Raw genomic sequence first — 20,935 nt, 5'->3', positions numbered from 1 at the left:
AGATAGATACCATATCTCAAGGGTTTGAACTTTCAGAATACACAAGATTCAGCAAAAAATAGTTAAGAAATCATAGAAACCATCCAAAAGACAACGAAGAAAATATTCAACACATTTTTAAAAACCTGTCCCAGAAATATTGCAAATCCTTATCTTCTTGTGACTAACTCAAACTCTTTCTATACTCTTACAATGCTTACTCTTGTGTACGTATCATGGTATATCATAATACTGCTAACACAGAGATCTCTTCCACTAAGTTATAAGATTTTTCAGGTCAGGGAACATGTTTTATTCACTTTTGTATGCTAAACGTCTCACAAACATGTCCTCAATTCACATTTAATAAATAAATAAACAAAAAGTTCCCAGAAGAGATATTCGAGAAGCCCTTAGTTTTCCTGGACAAAGGAATTAGACTTAGAGAGTCTTGGGTTTAATCTAGTTTTAGTTAACCTGAAGTTGACAAGAAGTTCATCGAAGTAACATCAAGTGACCTAACAAAACAGAAATATTTTTACTTGATATTAGCTGTCATGGGTTAAACTGTGCACCCCATAAAAATAAGTTCAAGTCTGCTACAAGTGAATAAGACTATTTGTAAACTGGATCTTTGCAGATGAAATCAAATAAAAATGAGGTCACACTGGCTTAGAGTGGACCCTAATCCACTGATTGGTAACCTTGTAAAAAGAGAAGAATTTATTTACAACAAAGGAGGCAGAGATTGGAGAGATGTTTCTACTAAGGAAGGTCAGAGATTTCTGGCTACCAGGAAAAGCTAAACAGTAAAGGACAGATTCTTCCCTAGAGCCTTCAGAGGAAGCATAGCCCTGCTGACACTTATTTCGGATTTCTACACTCCAGAACTGTGAGGTGACAAATTTCTGTTATTTTTAGCCATCCAGTCTGTTGTATTATGGCAGTCATAGAAAATTAAGACATTAGGTACAAATTAAAATAAAATACCAAATAAAAACAGGACTAAATAAAAAATAACAGGCAAATCTACTCTTTGTCAAGGGACAGCATTTTTTCCTTCCCTCTGAACTTCAAGGTAACATACATTAAAAGAAAGGGCAAGTAATAATTTGAAATTAACTTTCTGGCTAAGCAATACAAGTACCACAGAAACAGAAAAAAGCAAACATTTTAACTGACATTTAACTCTTGTCACAAGCAAAACATTCAAATAACATTCATGGTGAAACTTACCTCTGCACTTTTCAGAGATTTCAGAAGATTATTTACTGTTTCTGGAAATGCACTGCCTAACATTCTTCCCATTTTTTCATAAAATGCTCCAACACAAGCCACTGCAGCCCTGTAGGAATATTTTCACTGGTCATTTTTTAGGTTAATATAATTCAACTTAACCAGAACCACAAAACTATGTGCATTTGCCAAGTGGTGGAAAATTAAATCATCAAACTAATAACACAGTTTTAAACTTCAAAATAAATTAGAAAGCACTAAAACACTCTCATCTCCTCTAAAAACTTTTGAGAACTCTGTGTTCCAAACAACACAAAATTTAGTAAGAGTGTATAAATACAGTTGAAAACAGATCTAAAATTCAGTTTCCAGGTTGGTTCACCATAATCTCTTCATGTCCTCCAACCCCTTGAATGTTTGTGTTCTAGAGTTGTATCCATATCCATCTTCTCTTCTCAAACAAAAATTCTCTTTCTAGGTAGCTTTATCTATATTGAGGGGTTCACCCTACTTCAAAATCTCTATTCCTTGCTCATCAAAACTACATTCTCAACTCGGATCTCTAACATCAGACCAGGATTTCAACAGCTTACTATATACACTGTCACTTGGATATCACCACCTGTGACATAAAACTGGCATGCCCAAAATTGAACTCATTATTTTCCCCTTCCTCCTTTATCTTTTTTTCCAAATAGAAGTTTCCTTTACCTAGAAAATAGGTTGGTAAATTATAACCAGTAGCCAAATTTGTCCCACCATCCAGACTGCCACCTGTTTTTGTAAATAAAATTTTACTGAAAGACAGCCATATTCATACATTTATATACTATGACAGAGGCGAGCAGTTGCTGCAGAGATATTCAGTGCACATGCTGAAAATAATTACTATCTGGTCCTTTCCAGAAAATGTGCTGACCACCAGTCTATCACATCCACCTTTCTTCCTCCCATCTTAACCCCTTACTTCATTTCCACATATCCTTCTTTGAGGGTCAATCTTCTTTTGGCTAATGTTTCTTTGAGAAGCTTCCTTGGCAGTGCTCTCCCCTACACTGTTACTACTCTTATTTGGGTGTCATTTTCCCTCCCATGGTTGGCTATGTGGAAGGAGAGCTCCTTCCCCAGATCTACTGAGCACTTTCATTGTCAGCAACAGGACTCAGGTTCCACCCACTGGGAGTCTCTATGGTCAGTCATCCCTTACTACGTTACCCTGAAAGAACACATAGAAGTTGGAGAGTACCTGTCAAGGAAGTACTTACAATTTTGTTGGTAAGTAGGCTGCAGTGTCGTCTTTATTTCTGATAATGTCATTACATTTATCAAGTGTCTGAAAAACTGTAAAAGTATCCCCAATGCTATAAAGGGCTGCAAGATTTTTAGCTAATAATTTTCTTGTAGGTGGTCCAGGTGAACTACTTATTAATCCAGTTAACTGTTCAACAAGTTTTTTCTGTTTTTCCTTTACGTCAGTCTGTTAGAAAAAAAAAAAAAAACAACAACAACAACAAAAGAATGTCATTTTTTCTTATACCTTTTATTACCTTTTAATTAAGATTTTAAAATACTTAACATTTAAAGCACTCTAATACTTAAAATCTGTATTGAACAGAAATCATAAATGAGAACTTTTAAGAGAGGGAAAAGTTTAGTAAGAAATGATCCATTCTTTCTAGTATTAAGTCTTCTTCATTTCCCTTCAATGCCAAAAAGTTAGCCTCCAATAAAAGTGACAGCTCTAATCCAAACAGTTTCCAGGCCAGTTTACTAAGAAATAAACCAATAAAGGATTAAAAGTACTAGATAAATGGACAATTGATGTCTTAGAATCCAAATAGTTAAACAGCTCAGTAAAAGAAACTCTGAAGACACCTAGGCAACAGAACATGAAACCCAGATCTATTCATAATCAATACTTAGAATCAATTTATTTATTAAAAAACACTTAACTGTGCACTTACTGCATGCCATGCACTATCCTAGACACTGGGGTACAACAGGGGACAAGACAGACAAAGTTCTTGCCCTTGTGAAGTTCATACTCTACTGGGGAGGGACAGAGTTTGTCAAATAAACAAATGAATAGTACAAGTGCTGTTTATATATATAAATATATATATATACATATATATGTGTGTGTGTGTGTGTATATATATATATATATATATATATATATGTTAAAAAAGAACTCTCTGAAACATGAAGGAGTGAGCTACATGAGTATCTGGGGAAGAACATTCCAGGCAGAGGGAACAAAAAGTGCAAAGGCTTTGAAGGTGGAGCATGCTTAGTATACCTGAGAACAGCAAGAAGGCCAGTGTAGCTAGAGTGGAGTGAGAGAGAAAAAGTAGGAGGAAATGAAGTCAACAGGGATCAGATTGTGTAGTATGATGTTCATCACTGTAAGAACTTTGTATTTTATTCTGAGTGAAGGTTTTAAGCAGGAGGGTCATAACCTAAATGTTGTAACAGGCTCACTCTGACTGCTAAGCTGAGAATAATACAGTATATGAATGGTGAACAATTAAGAAGCTGCTACAATAATCAGATGAGAGATATTGAAGAGGTAGATGTTGAGAAATAAGTGAATTCTGGGTATATTTGTGGAAAAAACATAAGATTTGCCAATGAATATGATGTGAAGTTTGAGAAAAGAGAAAATATAAAGAATAACTCTAAAGTATTTGGCCTAAGCACACAGAGGATGAAATGGTCATTTCCTGATATGCAGAACACTGGGTAAAAGGAAAAATTGGGAAGGTAAATAAAGAATTTGGCTCAGATATGTTAAATTTGAAGTGCTTTTTAGATATGAATGAAGTACAGTAGACAGTTGGATATGTAGGAGTCTTTATAGAAATAGCAATTTTTAAGATTAGGTGATATCACTGAAGAAGTAAAGATAGGAGAAAAAAAGAATGCCAAAGACTGAAGAATAGCCAGCAAAATAGAATGAGAAGCTAGTGAAGTACAAGGGAATTAAAAGAAAATTGATGTCTTGGGATGTCACTACTAGGAAGAATTGCTAAAAGGATGCTAAGTAATAAAAGGTATTTTTTAATTTGAGTGGAGGGTATATAGATATTCCTATTATTACATTTTATAATTTAGATATGCTTTATATACTCTTGAATTTGTCAGTGTGACAACAAAATAAATATGTTTTACATATTTCAGGGTAAAGTATCACCTATATCAAAAGATTGCTCAAATAAGGCAGAATACAGACCATTGTTTTGGAAAATTTGAGATCCATGGAGGCTGGAAGAGAGGAGAAAATAAATGCACCTCTGCATGAAGTTTAAGAGAAAAATAGAAATTTCTAGTTGAAGATTGCAAGTAAATCCATGCATTAACTGCCTCTCCAGAAACTCCATTAAACCCATACCAATAGGCAACCAAAAAAAAAAAAAAAAAAAAAAAAAAGAAAGAAAAACCCCACACGAATCCAAGAGCAAAGAAAACAGGAAAAGAACACAAAATTTGGAAGCCAAGTCTTTCCAATGGGAAAGTTGAGAATAAATTTACACAATTTACACACAGCACATAAAGCCCTAGGTGCTTCTGAAGCAGGAGTCAAGAGGCATCTGGAAATGGAGGGAATGGTTAAGTCTGTTTAAGAAGTTCTTAGCTTTTATCTCTCTTCCCCATACTAGAATAAGACTAGAGGCTTATTCTCTGGAAATAGTAAGGTATTTATCTCCGGACTAGGGGAGTTATAGGCGCAACTAAGGGCTGAGATAACTGTACCAAAAATAGAGAAATTAAGTGAAAGTTTAGATACTAGATGCTGAAGTCTTCAGTCTTCTCCCCCAGTTCCTAGAGTCTAGATAACTACCCATAAACTCCCAGTCATTAGAGTAAGTCTCTTCTGAGGAATGAATAGCCTAGAGAAACCTGAGGTACTAAGGACAGGAAATGGAATAGCCTACACTAAAATCCAGTTAACAAAATTCACCCTTCCCAGAAGACTTTTCACAACTCATTCTAAAATTTAAGCAGACATTGGAAGATCATCACCATCTGATAAAAGTACCTAATTTAAACAAAGAAAAGAAAACACACAGACAATAAACTTGAACCAAAGAGACAATGTACTAGGAAGAGAAAAACAGAAAGAAAAAATGAAAGTCTATTTTGCTTTTCCTCAGAGAGAAAAGCAAAGGTACTGGGATTGCTGATAGCACTGAAACCACTAGCAGTTGCTGATGATGACTTTAAAGTAACACTAGTCACATAGCCATGTTTTTCTCCAGTCACACTGAACTGACTATATAGAGAAATGAAGCAAGCAATGAGTGGAAGGTCAGACTAGAAATTCCTATTAGTGTTACATTCTTGAGTTTCCTAAGTGACTCCACAACCTTTACAGAACATAATGTGCTTTATTAGCCCCTACGTGTTAATCCAGTTTGAAAAAAGCAATATCGTACCTTGTTAGCAGCAACCAAGACTTTATCAAGAAATCGCAACCACTCAAAGATAAAAACTGGTCTCTTTGCTTCAGTGATTTGAGCCAAAGCTTCTTCGTTTAGCAATAAACTGTGGGCTAACTCCATTACTGAAGTTTTTAATTCACACCTTAAATTAACAGATTAAAAATACATGTCAAGCTTAACGACTGCAATCACTAGAAAAGTATGGCTTTATTTCATATTTAATTTGGGGAAAAACATAACTTCTTTGACAGCACAACCGGAGAATCAACTTTGAAAGGACAAAGGTACGAACAAAATTTTAAAAACTGTGCTTGGTGAGGAAGAAAAAAAGATGGGGTGAAAGGAAAATTAAACACTGCAAAAAAGGCATTATTCCAGAAGAAATGTGCCTAGCAAACGGTAAGTCATTAGCCCACTCTACAAATAAGAAAACGAAATAACCAGTATCAAGCACCGTGGCGAGCCTTACTACCCCATCCTTTTTTCCTCGTCCACAGCTCGCTGTACAGCACCTTCACCCCTTCCCGCTGCACCTGTCCCAGCAAAAAGACCCCAAACTGCATGCTTCCCAAGCTTCCTACGAGAGCCCGGTCGGTGCGGCGAGGTCCCCGAGGCCCGAGCGTCCGTGGCAACACCGGGGATCCGGGAATGCAGCCATCAGAGGCCTCGCGCGCTCGGGGTCTGGGTTCACCCGGCTGCTTGGAGGAACGGAGTGCAGCGCTGGGTCTGGGGGAAATGCAAGACGGTGTGGCAGGCCTCCTCGAGCTGTCAACCCCAGGTCGCAGGGTTCCTCGAGCTGTCAACCCTTGGAGGCGGTGGCTCGGAAGCGAGCCCAGACCAGAAGAGAAAACGTTCATTACGAACGCGAATTTCCTCTCCATTCCTCTGAAAACGTCTGGGGGCACAGGGGTTTGTGTGCGTGTCAACGTGCATGCTTTAGCGGCGATGGGTACGGCCTCACCTCCTCGTCTGGCAGGGGCCGGATCAGCTGAGCTCCTGAGGCAGAAGCAGCCGCCAAGGGACCCGGATGCCCCGCCTCCCGCTCTCCTGCCGGCAGGAAGCGGGGGGAGGGCGCGTGCGCGAGACACTGGTCCTGCGCACTCGCCACTTCCTTCTAGCCCCGCCTACTGCAAGTTTCCAGTTCAGTCGGCCCTAGGAAACAGGTGGAGGCGGAGTCCCACACGTCCTGCAGAAGTTGGTGGGCGCATGCGCAGCGCGCGCTGTCCAGAGCTGAGGCCGGGCGGAGTAGAACTACCAGGTAAGGGTCCGAGGAGGCCGAAGGGAATGATAGAGGCGGCGCTGGCTAGCTGTGACTACCATCCCGCGGTCAGCCACGTTCCCACCCGCAGGTGGTCGCGGCTGTGGCACGCTTCAGCCGGGAGGAGCGCAGGAGGGAAGGGACCAAGCGTTCCTGAGGGGTGTGCGTGGAAACGAGGCGTTTCTTGTCCTCCCTACTTGGTTCACTTGGATGTACAGTCGAATCCTCAGTTTGTATGAAATACCACTCTTGCTGTCAGCTCTCTGGAAAAAAAAAATTAAAAACCAGAAACAAACCTGCGCTTACAGCCTTCCTACTCAAAAAAATGTTAACTCCATTCTTCCAGGTATTCAGGCCAAAACTGTAGCATAAATCTTAATATCGTTCTTTCACACACCTCCAGCAATCGGTCAACAAATCCTGTACGCTCCACATTCAGATATGCCCAGGATTCGACCCCTTCCACTGCTGTCACTCCAAGTGGTGATCCAAGCACCATCATCTCTGCCAGGATTATGGCCTTGTGAAATTTATGCTTATGTTTGATGGGAGAGAGTAATGTTAAAATATGTTGTTCTGATAAAAAGGAGACTTTTGAAAGAGTCCGTAACCTCTATTCAGCCCTGCCTTGCACTTGATAGCCAAATGGGTCCCTTAAAAATAATCTGATTCTTGGCTGGGGGTGTCGCTCAGTGATAGAGCGCTTGCCTGACTTGGGTTCAATCCCCAGCTCTTCCTCTTCCATCATAATCATCATCATCATCTAATCCTGTCTTCAGTAGTAAAATCACTCAGACCTGAATTCTTTGTGGTTATGAACAGGTCATTTAGCCGTATTGAGCTTTAATTTCTCCTGCTGGAAAGTAGGAACTTTATTCCTACTTTATTGGGTTGCGCATAAACTGGGTAAATACTGACAATTATATGTAAAAATACACATGAGGAATCTGAGCCTTAGATACAGGCTGAATTACCAAAGATGCTGTATATAATCATATGCATGTTTAACTTAAATTTTTAAAAATACAGTGCTATAGGATGTACATGTAGATATACATGTGGAAAATGAATCTATAAGATTCCCATAAAAGGTACAATAGTAACTGTTCCTCTAATCAAAGGAGAGGTGCATTTGGGTTGGGGGAAAAGAGTGCTCTGAAGTGGCTAACTGACAAGGTTCTATTTCTTGCTGTGGATGATGATTTTTATTATCTTTTGCAGTATAACAAATGATCCCCAAATTCAGCAGATTAAAATAAGTATAGTCATTTGTTGTATCACAGTTTCTGTGGGTTAGAAATTTGTTCGCAGCTTAGCTTAGCTTGGACTTTCTTAAGAAGCAGTAATGAAATTGTCAACCCATTCTGAGTCATCTGAAGGCTTGCCTGGAACTAAAGGCTCCATTTCCAAAGTAGCTCACTCATGTGGCTTACAAGTTTGTGCTGTTGACAAGAAAACTCCCAGTAGTCTTCCCATGTGGACTACTCCATAGAGCTTCCTGAATGTCCTCATTATGTGACAGCTAACTTCCTTCAAATAAATCATCTAGCTGAAAGTTGTAGTATCTATTATGACCAAAAAGTCGCACTCCATCATTTCCACAACATCCTGTTGGTTACCCAGGTTAATCCCATTCGCTGTGGGAGGAGACTACACAAGGATGTTGAAAACCCAAGAGGCAAGAATGACAGGGGGCCATCTTGAATCTTATCACGTGTTTATAAGAGTATTTGTCTCATAATTTTTTATGTAGTTTTCTATATTTATATGTTTATAAAATATTTTAAAAGATGTGTTGACCTTGGAAAAAATAATTTATTATTAGAAAATTACAATTATTAAAGACTTTTGTGCTGCTTATACCTAAAAATTTATTGAGAATTTATGATGTTTAAGACACAGTGATAGGTAGTGGGGACATAAGGGACTTCTTGTGTTTCCCAACCTAGTTGGAAAGATAAAACATTAAAAGTATGCAGAGCCAGAACAGTGATAGTTTTTCCATCCGGTATAATTGTTCAGACCCTTGGTTGCAGTTGACAGATCCCCAACTCAGGCAAATTTAAATAGTGAAGAAAGTTGTTAGTCCACATAGCTGGGAAGAATGCTAGGTCACAGCATCACAGAAATGAGGACCTTGGGAACTAGAATTGGAGTCTCATTGCTTTTAGGCTTATCTTTGCCCATTTTCTCTATCTGGCTTCATTCTGCAGACAGGTAGGTATTCTTTATATGGCCAAGAAGATGGCCATTCACAGTCCAGCTTCATATACTCCCAGTTCATAAAGCCCAATGAAAACAACTTTTTTCCCTACAACCCATACATTTATAACACGTAAGGAGAGAAATACTTATTTTCTCTGGTTGTTATCCCCCTCTTTCTGGGACATAGGGTACTAAAATTGGTCATCTTTGTGCCCAAGGGAATGAATACTGGGTGCTAACAGTGCCACCTTCTACTAGAACCACTTGGACAGCCAAGGAGTGGGTTGTCAGAAGAAAGGATGGTAGTCAGGAAAAAACAGCTTATGTGCCCTGCAAGAAGTGACTAAATTTTGTATCTAGGAGCTGGATTAGCAGCATTGACATTACCTGGGAACCCATTAGGAATCAGAACCTCAGGTTCCAGCCTCCAAATCAGATTCTGCATTTTAAGAAGATCCTGGGGCAATTCATAAACACACACACACACATAGAGTTTGAGAAGCACTTTAAGGGCTAATAATTACATGATGTTAACTACTTTGGGTGGAAACTGTCACCAAAAATATTTCCATATAAACAAGTATAAACAATATTTCCATATAAACAAGTTCCAGATGAGCAACTTTCCATAACATAGTGCTATAGAGAGAGGCCTGGGAATGGTCAAGACAGGTTTTTATGAAGAAGGATAGCCTTGACCTAGGTGGAAGGGATGTCTGTGCCTATTTGCAGTGAAAAGCCCATATGGCTTGAATAATAAATCCTGAAGGAGGGTCATAGGTCAGTGTTTGAAGGATGACCTCATGCTTTGCTAATGTGATTGGTCTTCCATTGCCTGTAGGGTCAAGTTTATTGAAAGATTTGAAACAAGTAACCTGACCTGTATTGTAGTTAAAAGGAAAAAAGGAAAGAAAGAAAAAAAGAAAAGAGAAAGAGACAGAAAGACTCATCAGGTTATATAGAAGAGGCCAAAAGGAAAAAAGTCAATTAGGAAGCTATTATAATCATTTCAGGCAAGAAAAAAAATTGAATTAAAGTAGTCACAACTGTAGAGAAAAAAATGCCTATGAAGAATATTATGGAGGAAGAATTGACAGGTTTGTAAGAGGTAAGAAATGGGGGATAGTTGTGACAATGTGGAAACATAGGGCATGTATGGGGTTTTAGGAGATAGTTGAGTCATTTGGACTGTTGAGTTAGAGAACACCACAAATAAGGGTGTCCAAAAGGCACTGAATATGTAGCAGAGTTCTGGATAAAGCTCACAGCTGGGGATCATGAAGGCTTATTCCCATTTGGTAAACCAAAAAAAAAAAAATGCTTTTATTTTATTCTATTTGATTTATAGATACTATTGCCACATGAGGTTGAACATGGCAGAAGAAGAGGACTATATGTCTGATTCTTTCATTAATGTCCAGTAAGTAAATGTGCACACCTAGTGTCATGTAGACTGTGAAGCAGTTCACTGATTTTATTTTTATTTTTATTTTTGTGGTACTGGGGATCAAACCCAGGGCTTTTTGCTTGCAAGGCAAGCACTCTACCAACTGAGCTAACTCCCCAGCCCAGGTCACTGGTTTTATTTATTTATTTATTTATTTTATTTGTTTGTGGTACTGGGGATCGAACTCAGGGCCTTGTGCTTGCGAGGCAAGCACTCTACCAGCTGAGCTATCTCCCCAGCCCCAGGTCACTGATTTTAAAGGTGAGGTTGGAATGTCGTTCTTGCTGCTTAATGGAAACTCTTCATACAAAGATATTTGTATCCCTTTCCTCCCTTTTAATGCTAATCATTTTACTTCTTTCCTTGATTCTTGAATGGCCCTCTTCTAAGGAAATAAACTCCTTTTCCTTTATTGCATCTTATTGTCTCTTCTAGCTTCTATTTGGCCTTGTTCTTTATAATTGCTAACCCCTAGAAAAATTCATGTTTACTGTTACTAATTTCTTAAACTCTACACTTTCTTTAATTTTCTACCATATGTAACCACCCTTCATCATTTATATTAAAATAGCTTTTCTTAGACATCTCTGATTATGTTCTAATGCCAGTGATAACAGAGATGATCATAGAGGCCATACTAAAATACTGAGATATTAACTAGTGTCAGGTGGGTAAAGGGCAAAGTTATGAAAAAAACATCATCTAAAATAATAATTTCCTTTATTGTTCAGAGAAGATATCAGACCAGGATTGCCCATGCTGAGGCAAATCCGAGAAGCCCGTCGAAAAGAAGAAAAGCAACAAGAAGCTAATTTGAAAAATAGGCAAAAGAGTTTAAAGGAAGAAGAACAAGAAAGACGTGACATTGGGTTGAAGAATGCACTAGGCTCAGAAAACAAAGGGTTTGCTTTGCTCCAAAAGATGGGATATAAAAGTGGTCAGGCTCTTGGAAAGACTGGTAAGTCACTTTCAGAAATAGATATTCCTAACCACCCAATCTTGATGTATTTTTGAGGAACAGAGATGACACTTTAATATTTATCCATCTCTAAAAAAAATTAAAACAACTTAAGCTTTTTAGTTTCTTATGTGCTACCAATCCTATAGAGAACTTTTATCTTCCTGTATCCATTTTTAATAATACACATGCTATCAAGAACTGCTTATCAGTTCAGTGCAACCATGAAGGCACTAGCAGGTGGTGTGGACGTGGCTTACAACAGAGGCAGCAAAGAATGGTGACCCATGATGGATTGAGAAGTGCAGTGGCCAAAGGACTGTGAAAAGAACTGGGGAGGATGGCAAGGCCCTGCAACTAAGGCAACTGAGTGCCCATTGGATTGGAGAAGTCCCAGTGTCTCTTCTCTTTAGGAAGTGAAACTGATTATTAAGATGTAGAGGCTTTATATTTAGAGTAGCTTCCATATGCTGTTTTTCTTTTCTTCCCTCCTTTACTGTAATTGCTTTGCAATTGCAAGGCTTTGCTTTCTCTTAAGGCCGTCACTGATTTGGACTCATAATATCAGTAATGTTACTTCTTAAAGTGGTGTAAGAGGCTGTGAATTGCTGGGTGCAGTGGCATGCACCTACAATCCGAGTGACTCAGGAGACTAAGACAGGAGGATTACATGTTTGAAGCCTGTCTTAGCAATTTAGTGATACCCTCAACAACTTAGAGTGTATCTCAGAGTATAAAGTAAAAAAGGGTTGGGAGTGTAGTTACTGGTAAAGCATCCCTGAGTTCAGTCCTCAGCAGCAAAGGCTGGGGGTAGGGGCACTGTGAGTCTGCCTTAATGACTAAGTATTCAAAGGCAAGGGAGGTAAATGATTATATAGAGAGTATGGATTTCAGATTTCAGTTTTGAATATCACTGAAACTGAGGGGATACGTGTAGAACCTTGTAAAGTGGTATCCTATACTGACTTGAAGTTTGAGGAAGAATTTCTAAAGTGTTTGTGTTTTGTTCTCTTTTTTAGGTGATGGTATTGTTGAACCAATTCCTCTTAATGTCAAAACAGGTATGTTTGAGCATATTTACCAGTAGTAATAACTTATGCATAGGTCAACCACAGATATTTGCTTAATACTTTTTTTACAATGGTACCATTATAGTTCTTACTGCAGGAAGCCCTCAGAAAAATGTTCATTAGTTATACTTATATACCTTTTAGAAGATTGTGTCTTCTAGAAAAAACAATAATTAAAATTAAGACTTAGTGAAATAAAAGTGAATTTTAGTGAGTAAAAATAAAATTTAAATCATAAAAATGTGGGGAAAATCATAACCTTTTAAAGCATAATACTGTTTTTGTCAATTGAAATGTATTAAAAGTGTTCTGAGATGGATTTATCCATGGAATGTTTTACCTAATATTTTGGACAAACTCAAAAAAATACGTATATATCTTATTTATCATGCTCACATGAAAGTATGACAGTTGATACTGTTACCCTGATTTTTAAAAATGTGTATGGTTTTACTCACTGAGAAGAAGATAAAAAAAAAAAAAACCCAGTGTTTTCTTCCTGTCATTCCAGTGAAATGAAGTGGGGTGATTATACAGAAATGAGAATTGTATTTAATTTGTAAGTATTTAAATTGTCATGTTTTGAAGTAAAAAATCAGTAAGTTCCTCATCAGAATTTCGTGTTTGGGGCTGGGTTATGACTCAGTGGTAGAGCGCTTCCCTAGCACATGTGAGGCACTGGGTTCAATTCTCAGCACCACAGAAATAAATGAATAAAATAAAGGTCTATTAACATCTAAAAAATATTTTTTAAAAATTAAAAAAAAAGAATTTGTATTTGAACAGGGAAAAGTGGCATTGGTCATGAAGCATTATTAAAACGGAAAGCAGAGGAAAAATTAGAAAGTTACAGAAGAAAGATTCACATGAAAAATCAAGCTGAAGCAAAAGCTGCAGAACAATTTAGGTAAAACTTTGCATTGGGACAGGTTTTGGTTTCAAATCCTCTTTATCATAGTATGCCTTCTGGTACTTGGGAATATAAAATGATTAAAGAGAATACTGACATTACTTTATAATTTTTTCTTTCAATTAGAATGCGACTTAAAAATAAGCAAGATGAAATGAAGCTAGAAGGAGACCTTAAAAGAAGCCAGAGAGCCTGTCAACAATTGGATACCCAGAAGGTAAAGTGTTACTTGCTTTCAGTCTTGTACAGTGTCTTGGCACCCAGTGTGATTTGCCACATTTTTACTTAAAAAAACGAACTCTAAGCCCGGTTTATCTAACTTTTTGTTCATTAAAACTTTCATGTACTGTGCATTCTTGATCTGTGGTAGAATAATGGCTTGTTTACTGTAGGAACCCGAGTTATTTGGATTATCCAAAAAGAGACTGAAAAAACAACTATTCTTTGCTGATTTGAATTTTGAATACTTAGGACTATAATGTGTGGAAATTCTGTTCTCCAGGTTTGATTAACCAAAATAGTCTATTTTCAGTCCCTATTCAGTACCTTATATGTCTGTAGTAAAATGAAAGTAGAATGCTATTTCAGATTTGAAGGATTTTTTTTAAAAAATGCTTTGTTTTTGTCTTAGTAGTTCAAGTACCATCAAAATAAAACTTAAAGTCTCAAAAATGTTGGCAAAACTTCTAACATATATAAATAGATTACTGGTAGCAGTTTTTTATTTGCTGTGTTTCCATAACTTTATTTTTCAATTTATTATCTGACACCTAAGGTTTTCTAGCTTATATGTATTATTTTATACCTGAGATTATCTTTCCTGCTAGACTGTCAATAGCAACTTTGAGACTACATTCTAAATGGACTTTGCATCCCTTTAGTTTATGCTATAGTACTTTACTCTTAAAACAGCATGCAGTAAATATCTATTGACAGAACAAATTCATATTGAGCTGAACATACTTGTAATAATCTTATGCTTAGCTTTGCTTCATGAGAATAATTTTTGCATTTCCAGAATATTCAGGTTCCCAGAGAGGCATGGTACTGGTTGAGGCCAGAAGAGGAGACTGAAGAGGAAGAGGAAGAAAAAGAACAGGATGAAGATGAATATGAGAGTGAAGATTTAACTGTATGTTTGGTGCCATTTGCTTGATAGCAGGCGTCTCAGCCTTAACACTATCAACACTGGGTAGTTCTTTGCTGTGGGCAGCTATCCTGTGCACTGGAAGATGTTTAGCAGAATCTCCAGCCTCTACATGTCAATTGCCCTTCCCCTTATAACAATAAAAAACATCTCCAGGCATTGCTAAATATTTGCTGAGGGAAAAAATAATCCACGTTTGATAACTACTGCTCTACAGGATTGTTTTATTAATCCCAAATCAAAATTTTATATGATTTTTCCATTAAGCTTCAATTTGCCCTCTCACCTCAGCTTCAGTTTGGATGAAGGATTTGCTGCAAACATAAATTCATTTAGACTTGTTTCTCATTAAATTGTGGGAATGATTTAATGTGTCCCTCCTTCCCTTACCAGTAAACAAAGCAAAACAGAAAATACAATCAAAAGGAAGTGGAGATTATTCAGGAAAGGAAAATAACTTCAGTGGTTGGTTATATGTAAGAATTTTGTAGAGCCCACCATGGTGGCACTCATCTGTAATCCCAGCTTCTCAGGAGGCTGAGGCAGGAAGATCACAAGTTTAAGGCCTGCATGGGCAACTTATTGAGGCCCTGTCTCAAAATTAAAAATAAAAACGTTGGGGGATGTAGCTCAGTGGTAGAACTCCCTGGTTCAATCCCTAACACCTGGGGGGAAAACAAGAATTTTGTAGAGCGCATTCTCTACAAAAGCCTCTGACTACTTTGCTGGGAGACTACTGATGGGAACTTTTTTTTTTTTAACATTTTTTTTAGTTGTCAATGAATTTTTATTTTATTTAATTTATTTATATGCCAGGCAAGTGCTCTACCACTGAGCCGCAACTCCAGCCCTGATGAGAACTTTTATGGCAAAAGCAGGCAGTCTTACCTTCACCTGTCAGTTGAGGGGTGAGATAGATGCTTTGAAACTAGCAGGGTTTTAAGGATGCCAACTATCATAGAGCTGCTCAAAAACTATTTCTTACATGCTAATCAGTGGTCTCTATTGTGTCTGGCAGAGTTGTGAACATCTCAGGTGGTTGGTAAACTGGAACATGTTCAAATATATTATGTCTGTCTATGGCACCGCTAATAACTACTGAAAAGTATAGCACATCTATTGCCTGAAGCTAATGAAACATAATGTAAGACCTAGAAAAACAAGATTCTTTTCAATATGAAATAGTTATGTACTTGTGTCCTATATTTAGGTACTAGAAAAATTACAAATACTGACTCATTATTTAAGAGAAGAACATCTATATTGCATCTGGTGTGGAACAGCCTATGAAGGTAAAAGGATACTTTTTAAAAATATTGACTATCATTGCTCTTTGATTTTAGTAAAAGTCACATCCCACAGGCAATGAAAATTTCTTATTCCATTCAAATAAAAAAGTGAAGCCAGCGTTTTAAAGAAATAGTGACTATAGAAATAATTGATGCCTTATTAGAATTTGTTTTAGCTTTAACTGAATGTGCAGGAGGGAATTTTTCAGTGTTTTGTTTAAAAAAATATAACTTAAGGATGATGAATTTTTTTCATGCTTTATTTTTAAAGACTCATTCTTTAGCTACAGATTTTTGAAAGATATTTATATTAAATTTTTCAACTTATTTTATATTGTTAGGTAGAAGATTTTCCCTGAACCATAAAAATCAGATTGTTGAAATCCACCCCTTTTGTTTTTTTCATTATGAGGGGGAAAAACATGCCCAGTGTCTAGCTTCCCCATGTGCCCAAGTTGATATGGGTTATTGTTTTTAAATTTTCCTTGTTTGTTTAGCAGAGTAAATAGCAAACATAGCTGATCAAAAGTAATTGCTATATTGAAATTATTTTCTAACGTCCTATAAAAGTGACATTAATCTATTATTCTCTCACATACATTACAGATAAAGAAGACTTGTCTTCAAATTGCCCAGGACCAACTTCTGCAGATCATGACTAAGATTATCCCCAATAAAGTGGAAACCGTTTATACCAGCAAGAAAAAGGCCTTTATTTAATACTTTATTCTTTTGTGCTTTAGAAGTTCTTTGTACTTTAGAATATAATTGTTCACTGACTTGAAAAAAATAATGCAATGCTTCTTCAGAACATAAGCATCATACATTTGGACAATTACAATTTATGGCTGTATTGTGATGCTTATGGCATTTAAGGACACTGACAGGTAATTCTCTTACTCCCCTCTTCACTTTGGAACAAACTGAGAACTAAGACACAAGAGTCAGAGGGAGACCAAAATGTCAGCTTTATCGGCAATGAAACCAAAATAGAGCTTATGGTTGGCTTTTTCTCTAATGAGACTCCCTAATATTTACTCCTTGATAGGAGAAAACTGCAGTCCTCTTCTTTGTAGGGACAGAGTGCACTTTGTGTTCTTTGACTAGTTGGTTCCAAGAGTAGGGACCAACATGCTTAGTTCTTTATCCCAGTATCACCTGTCAGATAAGACACTTCTCTTGTGAGAAGGGATGAACAAGGAAAAGTTTTCTTCCCCAAACCAGGAGGAGGAGGAGAAGGAGGAGGAGGAGGAGGAGACAGACATCGCAGGCAGTGCTCCATTAGCACTACTAAATTCTGATAAGTTTTGGAGACAGAGTAATTTTGTTATTTCTGGTTCAATTGTGAGTTTTCATGGCAGTGTATATGCATTACAAGTGATCTATTGCAAGTGTTACCTAAAGAAACTTAAGAATTGGCAAGAACCTTAAATTTCATGTGTTCTAAGTACACTGAATTTGGAAACTCCTTGGCAACATTTCCAGCAGGTAGTAATCCAACCTGTACCTTTATTCTTCCAGCTCTAGAGTACTCACTGCTTTAAACACCATTCCATTTCTAGATAGACTGTAAATTATTTTTAAAGTTAATTTTCTCTCTTAAAATCTGCCTCCCTGTAAATTAATTGAATATAGATAAGGACATATCATGTGGCATAGCTTTAGAGAGCTCCATTGAGGACAGGCATCAAAATCATAAACATTTAAAAAATCCATATGCTCAGGTTCTCCCTAGCAATTTTGATTCAACTAGTGTAGGATAGTTCTTGGTATCTATTTATTTTCAAGTCCCAAGACTTGAGAAGCCTGGTGCAGTGGAGCACACCTGAATTCCCAGCAGCTTGGAAGGCTGAGGCGGGAGGATCATAAGTTCAAAGCCAGCCTCAGCAACTTATCGAGGCTGTAAGCAACTCAGTGAGACCCTGTTTCTAAATAAATTTTTTTTAAAAAGTGCTGGGGGTGTGGCTCAGTCGTTAAGGGCACGAGTTCAATCCCGGGTAAAATCTGCACCACCCCCCAAATTTTTTTAAATGACAGTTTGTTTGTTTTTTTTTGATTTGTTCTTTTTAGATATACATGAAAGTAGAGTATATTTTGACATATTATACATACATGGAGTATAACTTCCCATTCTTGAGGCTGTACATGGTGTGGAGTTACACTGGTCATGTATTCATATGAACATAGGAAAATTACGTCCAATTTATCCAAGAATGAGTTTGATAAGTGCTGTAGCATATAGAGCACTAGCATCACTATTTTTTTTTTTATAATTGTGATTGTATCTGTGTGGTTTTACAGCTTACTTTTCAGTTGCACTTAGCAAGAGATCAACTTCTTTGTTTTATTAAAAACAGCATACATAAGAAAACAGCAGAAGGTAACTTACACTTGCATAGGGGAAGATAATCAATAGTACAACTTGTATTAATCTCTGATATTATGTGACCTAATTAATTTGTTCTCAAATTTAATGTAATTAACTTTAAAAAAATGATACAAGTTTTCAACTCCCCAACCCCACCCCCCAGATTGTAATGTAATTGGCCACTATGTCTTGGGCAACATGACCCTTGATTCTTAAGATGCTGCAGAGTTTGATAACCACTAATCTAGTTAACTTTCAGATCTCAGTTCTTCAACCAGAAAAAGTAATAATTTGTATAAATGTATAGATATGAGACATCAATATTTAAGTATATGGCTGGGTACTATTTAATATTTACTTTTTTGTTTAAATAACAATAAAATTGTACTAATAGCTAAAACAAAGGAGTACATCTTTCCCTTGGAATTATAATCAAAATAGTGTCCTGTCATTTCAGCCAACATTGTAACTCAGTGAGTCCCAAAGCCATGTGGATAGTTTCACATGAAGTGATGATGAACAGGAGCTAACTTCCCTCTCTTTTACTGATTATGGGAACAACCTACTACCTGTCCAGGGCCTAGAATATTTTTAATATATTCATGAACAGTTATGCTGAGAATGTGAGAATAACCTTGATGGACCTGACAGATCTAAATGTAAACATACCAGGATTGTGGTCTACATTTACAGGCTTAGGGCTAGAACTTCACTAGACTTACAGAGCAGGAGGTATCCCTCCATTCTTGTGCTCCTAAATTTAAAAATAAAGGCTTTAATATGAGTGAAACATACCTTAAAGATGGGCATGGTGGCACATGTTTATAATCCCAACTACTCATGAGGCTGAGGAAAGAGGATCAGGTGACTTAGCAAGATGATGTCTCAAAGATAAAATTTAGAAAGGTCTGAGACGTGGCTCAATGGTTGGGCACTTACCTAGCATGCTAGAGGCCCTGGGTTCAATCCCAAATAACACACACACACACACACACACACACACATTATTCAAATAGGACTTTTGTGACCTCATAACTAAATAATGAAAACTGAAGGAACATTGAAAACAATTTAATTTGCTTTAGAACATGTACATGAAATTTGAAACTTTAAAACAAAATAACTTTTAACATCATTTTTAATTTTTTTGTTACTTTTGTTTATATTATGCATTTGTTTTCAAGTCCTATCTAGAGTTTTTTAGTGTCTGTCTTTTTAAAATATTTTTAGTTGTAGATGAACACAATACCTTTATTTTATTTATTTTTACATGGTGCTGAGGATTGACCCAGTGTTTCACCAGTGCTAGGCAAGCACTCTACCACTGAGCTACAACCCCAGCCCTAGTGGCTTACTTTCTAGATTATAAATCCCAAAATATCAGCTTCTGACTTTCAAAACAAATACTTTAATTGACCAAAAAGTAAACCTTACACGTTTACTTCAGGTGTCATTTGCCAAGTATTTAAGTGTTGAAATCTGAAGGGGAACATCATTATTAAATATTAGGCACATTTTGTAGGATCAAGCATATGAAACTTAAATTCATTCTACACCAAGCACTAGCAGAATTCCTGCTTTCTGCAAGGCATGGCATCCACTGCCTTCGTGCATACAACAATGGGAGAGCCTGCCTTTGCTTTCCAAAAATTCACAGTATAACTAGGGAAATGTGCAGGAATTACTGACCTTGAAAGCAAATTGGTAAGCACGATGAGGTACTAAACAAAGGGAATACTAGGGGGAAGATGACTCTGAGTGGACATGGTAGGACACCAGGGAAGTAACCCAATTTAGGTTCTGAAAGATCAGCATAGCTTTCATATGCAAAGTTGTGAGGCAGGAGTTACTATTATAACCCTGCATTCTACTCCCTGCATTCAAAGAAAACATGTCTATATAAATCTTGCATGCAGATGTTTGTGGTACTATTACTCAGCCAAGTGGGAAGAACTCAAGTGTCTATTAACTGATAAACAGGTAAAGAAAATGTGACCTGTCCATACAATAGAATATTATTTGGCAACATGGATGAAACTTGAAAACAATACTAATATGAAGACGACCACATGTCGAATGACTCTTTTTATATGAAATGTCTAGATTGGGCAAATTTCTAGAGATAAAATAGATCTGTGGTCTACTAGAGTTGGGAGAAGATAGTGAGTGACTGTCCATGGGTATAGGGTTTCTTTTGTGGGTAACAAAAATTTTTAAAAATTGAATGTAGTGATGGTTGTACAACTAAATATACTAAACACCACTGAACTGTATATTAAGTAGGTGAATTATGTAGAATGTGATACCTCAATAAAACCCTTATTTTAAAATTTGTTCTAATTAGTTATACATAACAGTAGAATGCATTCTGACACATCATACATAAATGGAATACAACTTCTCATTTTTCTGTGATGTAGGATCACACTGGTCATGTAATCATATATGCACAGAGGGTATTAATGTCCAGTTGAATCTACTATTCTTCCTATCCCCATATTCCTTCTCCTCCATTCACTCCAATTTACCTAATCCAAAGTACCTCTACTCTTCCCTAGCCCCACTGTCCTTATTGTGAATTAGCATCTGCATATCAAGAGAAAACATTTGGCCTTTGGTTTTTGGG

General features: G+C 37.1%; 2 protein-coding genes across 2 annotated transcripts in view; one reads left to right on the top strand and one right to left on the bottom strand.

Moving 5' to 3' along the window:
- The window catches only part of Heatr5b (HEAT repeat containing 5B), an 86,266-nt gene extending 79,581 nt beyond the window's left edge, over window positions 1–6,685 (bottom strand). Inside the window, exons 1-4 of the mRNA XM_047523115.1 lie at window positions 6,619–6,685; window positions 5,652–5,799; window positions 2,481–2,692; window positions 1,216–1,324 (exon numbers count right to left, since the gene is read on the bottom strand). Coding sequence (XP_047379071.1) covers window positions 1,216–1,324; window positions 2,481–2,692; window positions 5,652–5,777 — 447 coding nt within the window. The 5' untranslated portion in view covers window positions 5,778–5,799; window positions 6,619–6,685. The remainder of the gene's footprint in view (window positions 1–1,215; window positions 1,325–2,480; window positions 2,693–5,651; window positions 5,800–6,618) is intronic.
- Window positions 6,686–6,805: 120 nt separating this feature from the next.
- Gpatch11 (G-patch domain containing 11) lies at window positions 6,806–20,863 on the top strand. The gene is made up of 9 exons (XM_047523235.1): window positions 6,806–6,915; window positions 10,469–10,540; window positions 11,299–11,525; window positions 12,545–12,586; window positions 13,382–13,502; window positions 13,632–13,722; window positions 14,524–14,637; window positions 15,863–15,944; window positions 16,548–20,863. The coding sequence occupies exons 2-9, from the start codon at window positions 10,482–10,484 to the stop codon at window positions 16,601–16,603; spliced, it is 792 nt and encodes a 263-aa protein (XP_047379191.1). The 5' UTR covers window positions 6,806–6,915; window positions 10,469–10,481; the 3' UTR covers window positions 16,604–20,863.
- The last annotated feature ends 72 nt before the right edge of the window (window positions 20,864–20,935 follow it).

The sequence above is a fragment of the Sciurus carolinensis genome, chromosome 13 (genome assembly GCF_902686445.1).
Source record: "Sciurus carolinensis chromosome 13, mSciCar1.2, whole genome shotgun sequence".
Classification (NCBI taxonomy): Eukaryota; Metazoa; Chordata; class Mammalia; order Rodentia; family Sciuridae; genus Sciurus; species Sciurus carolinensis.
This window is presented reverse-complemented; position numbering and strand designations above follow the sequence as displayed.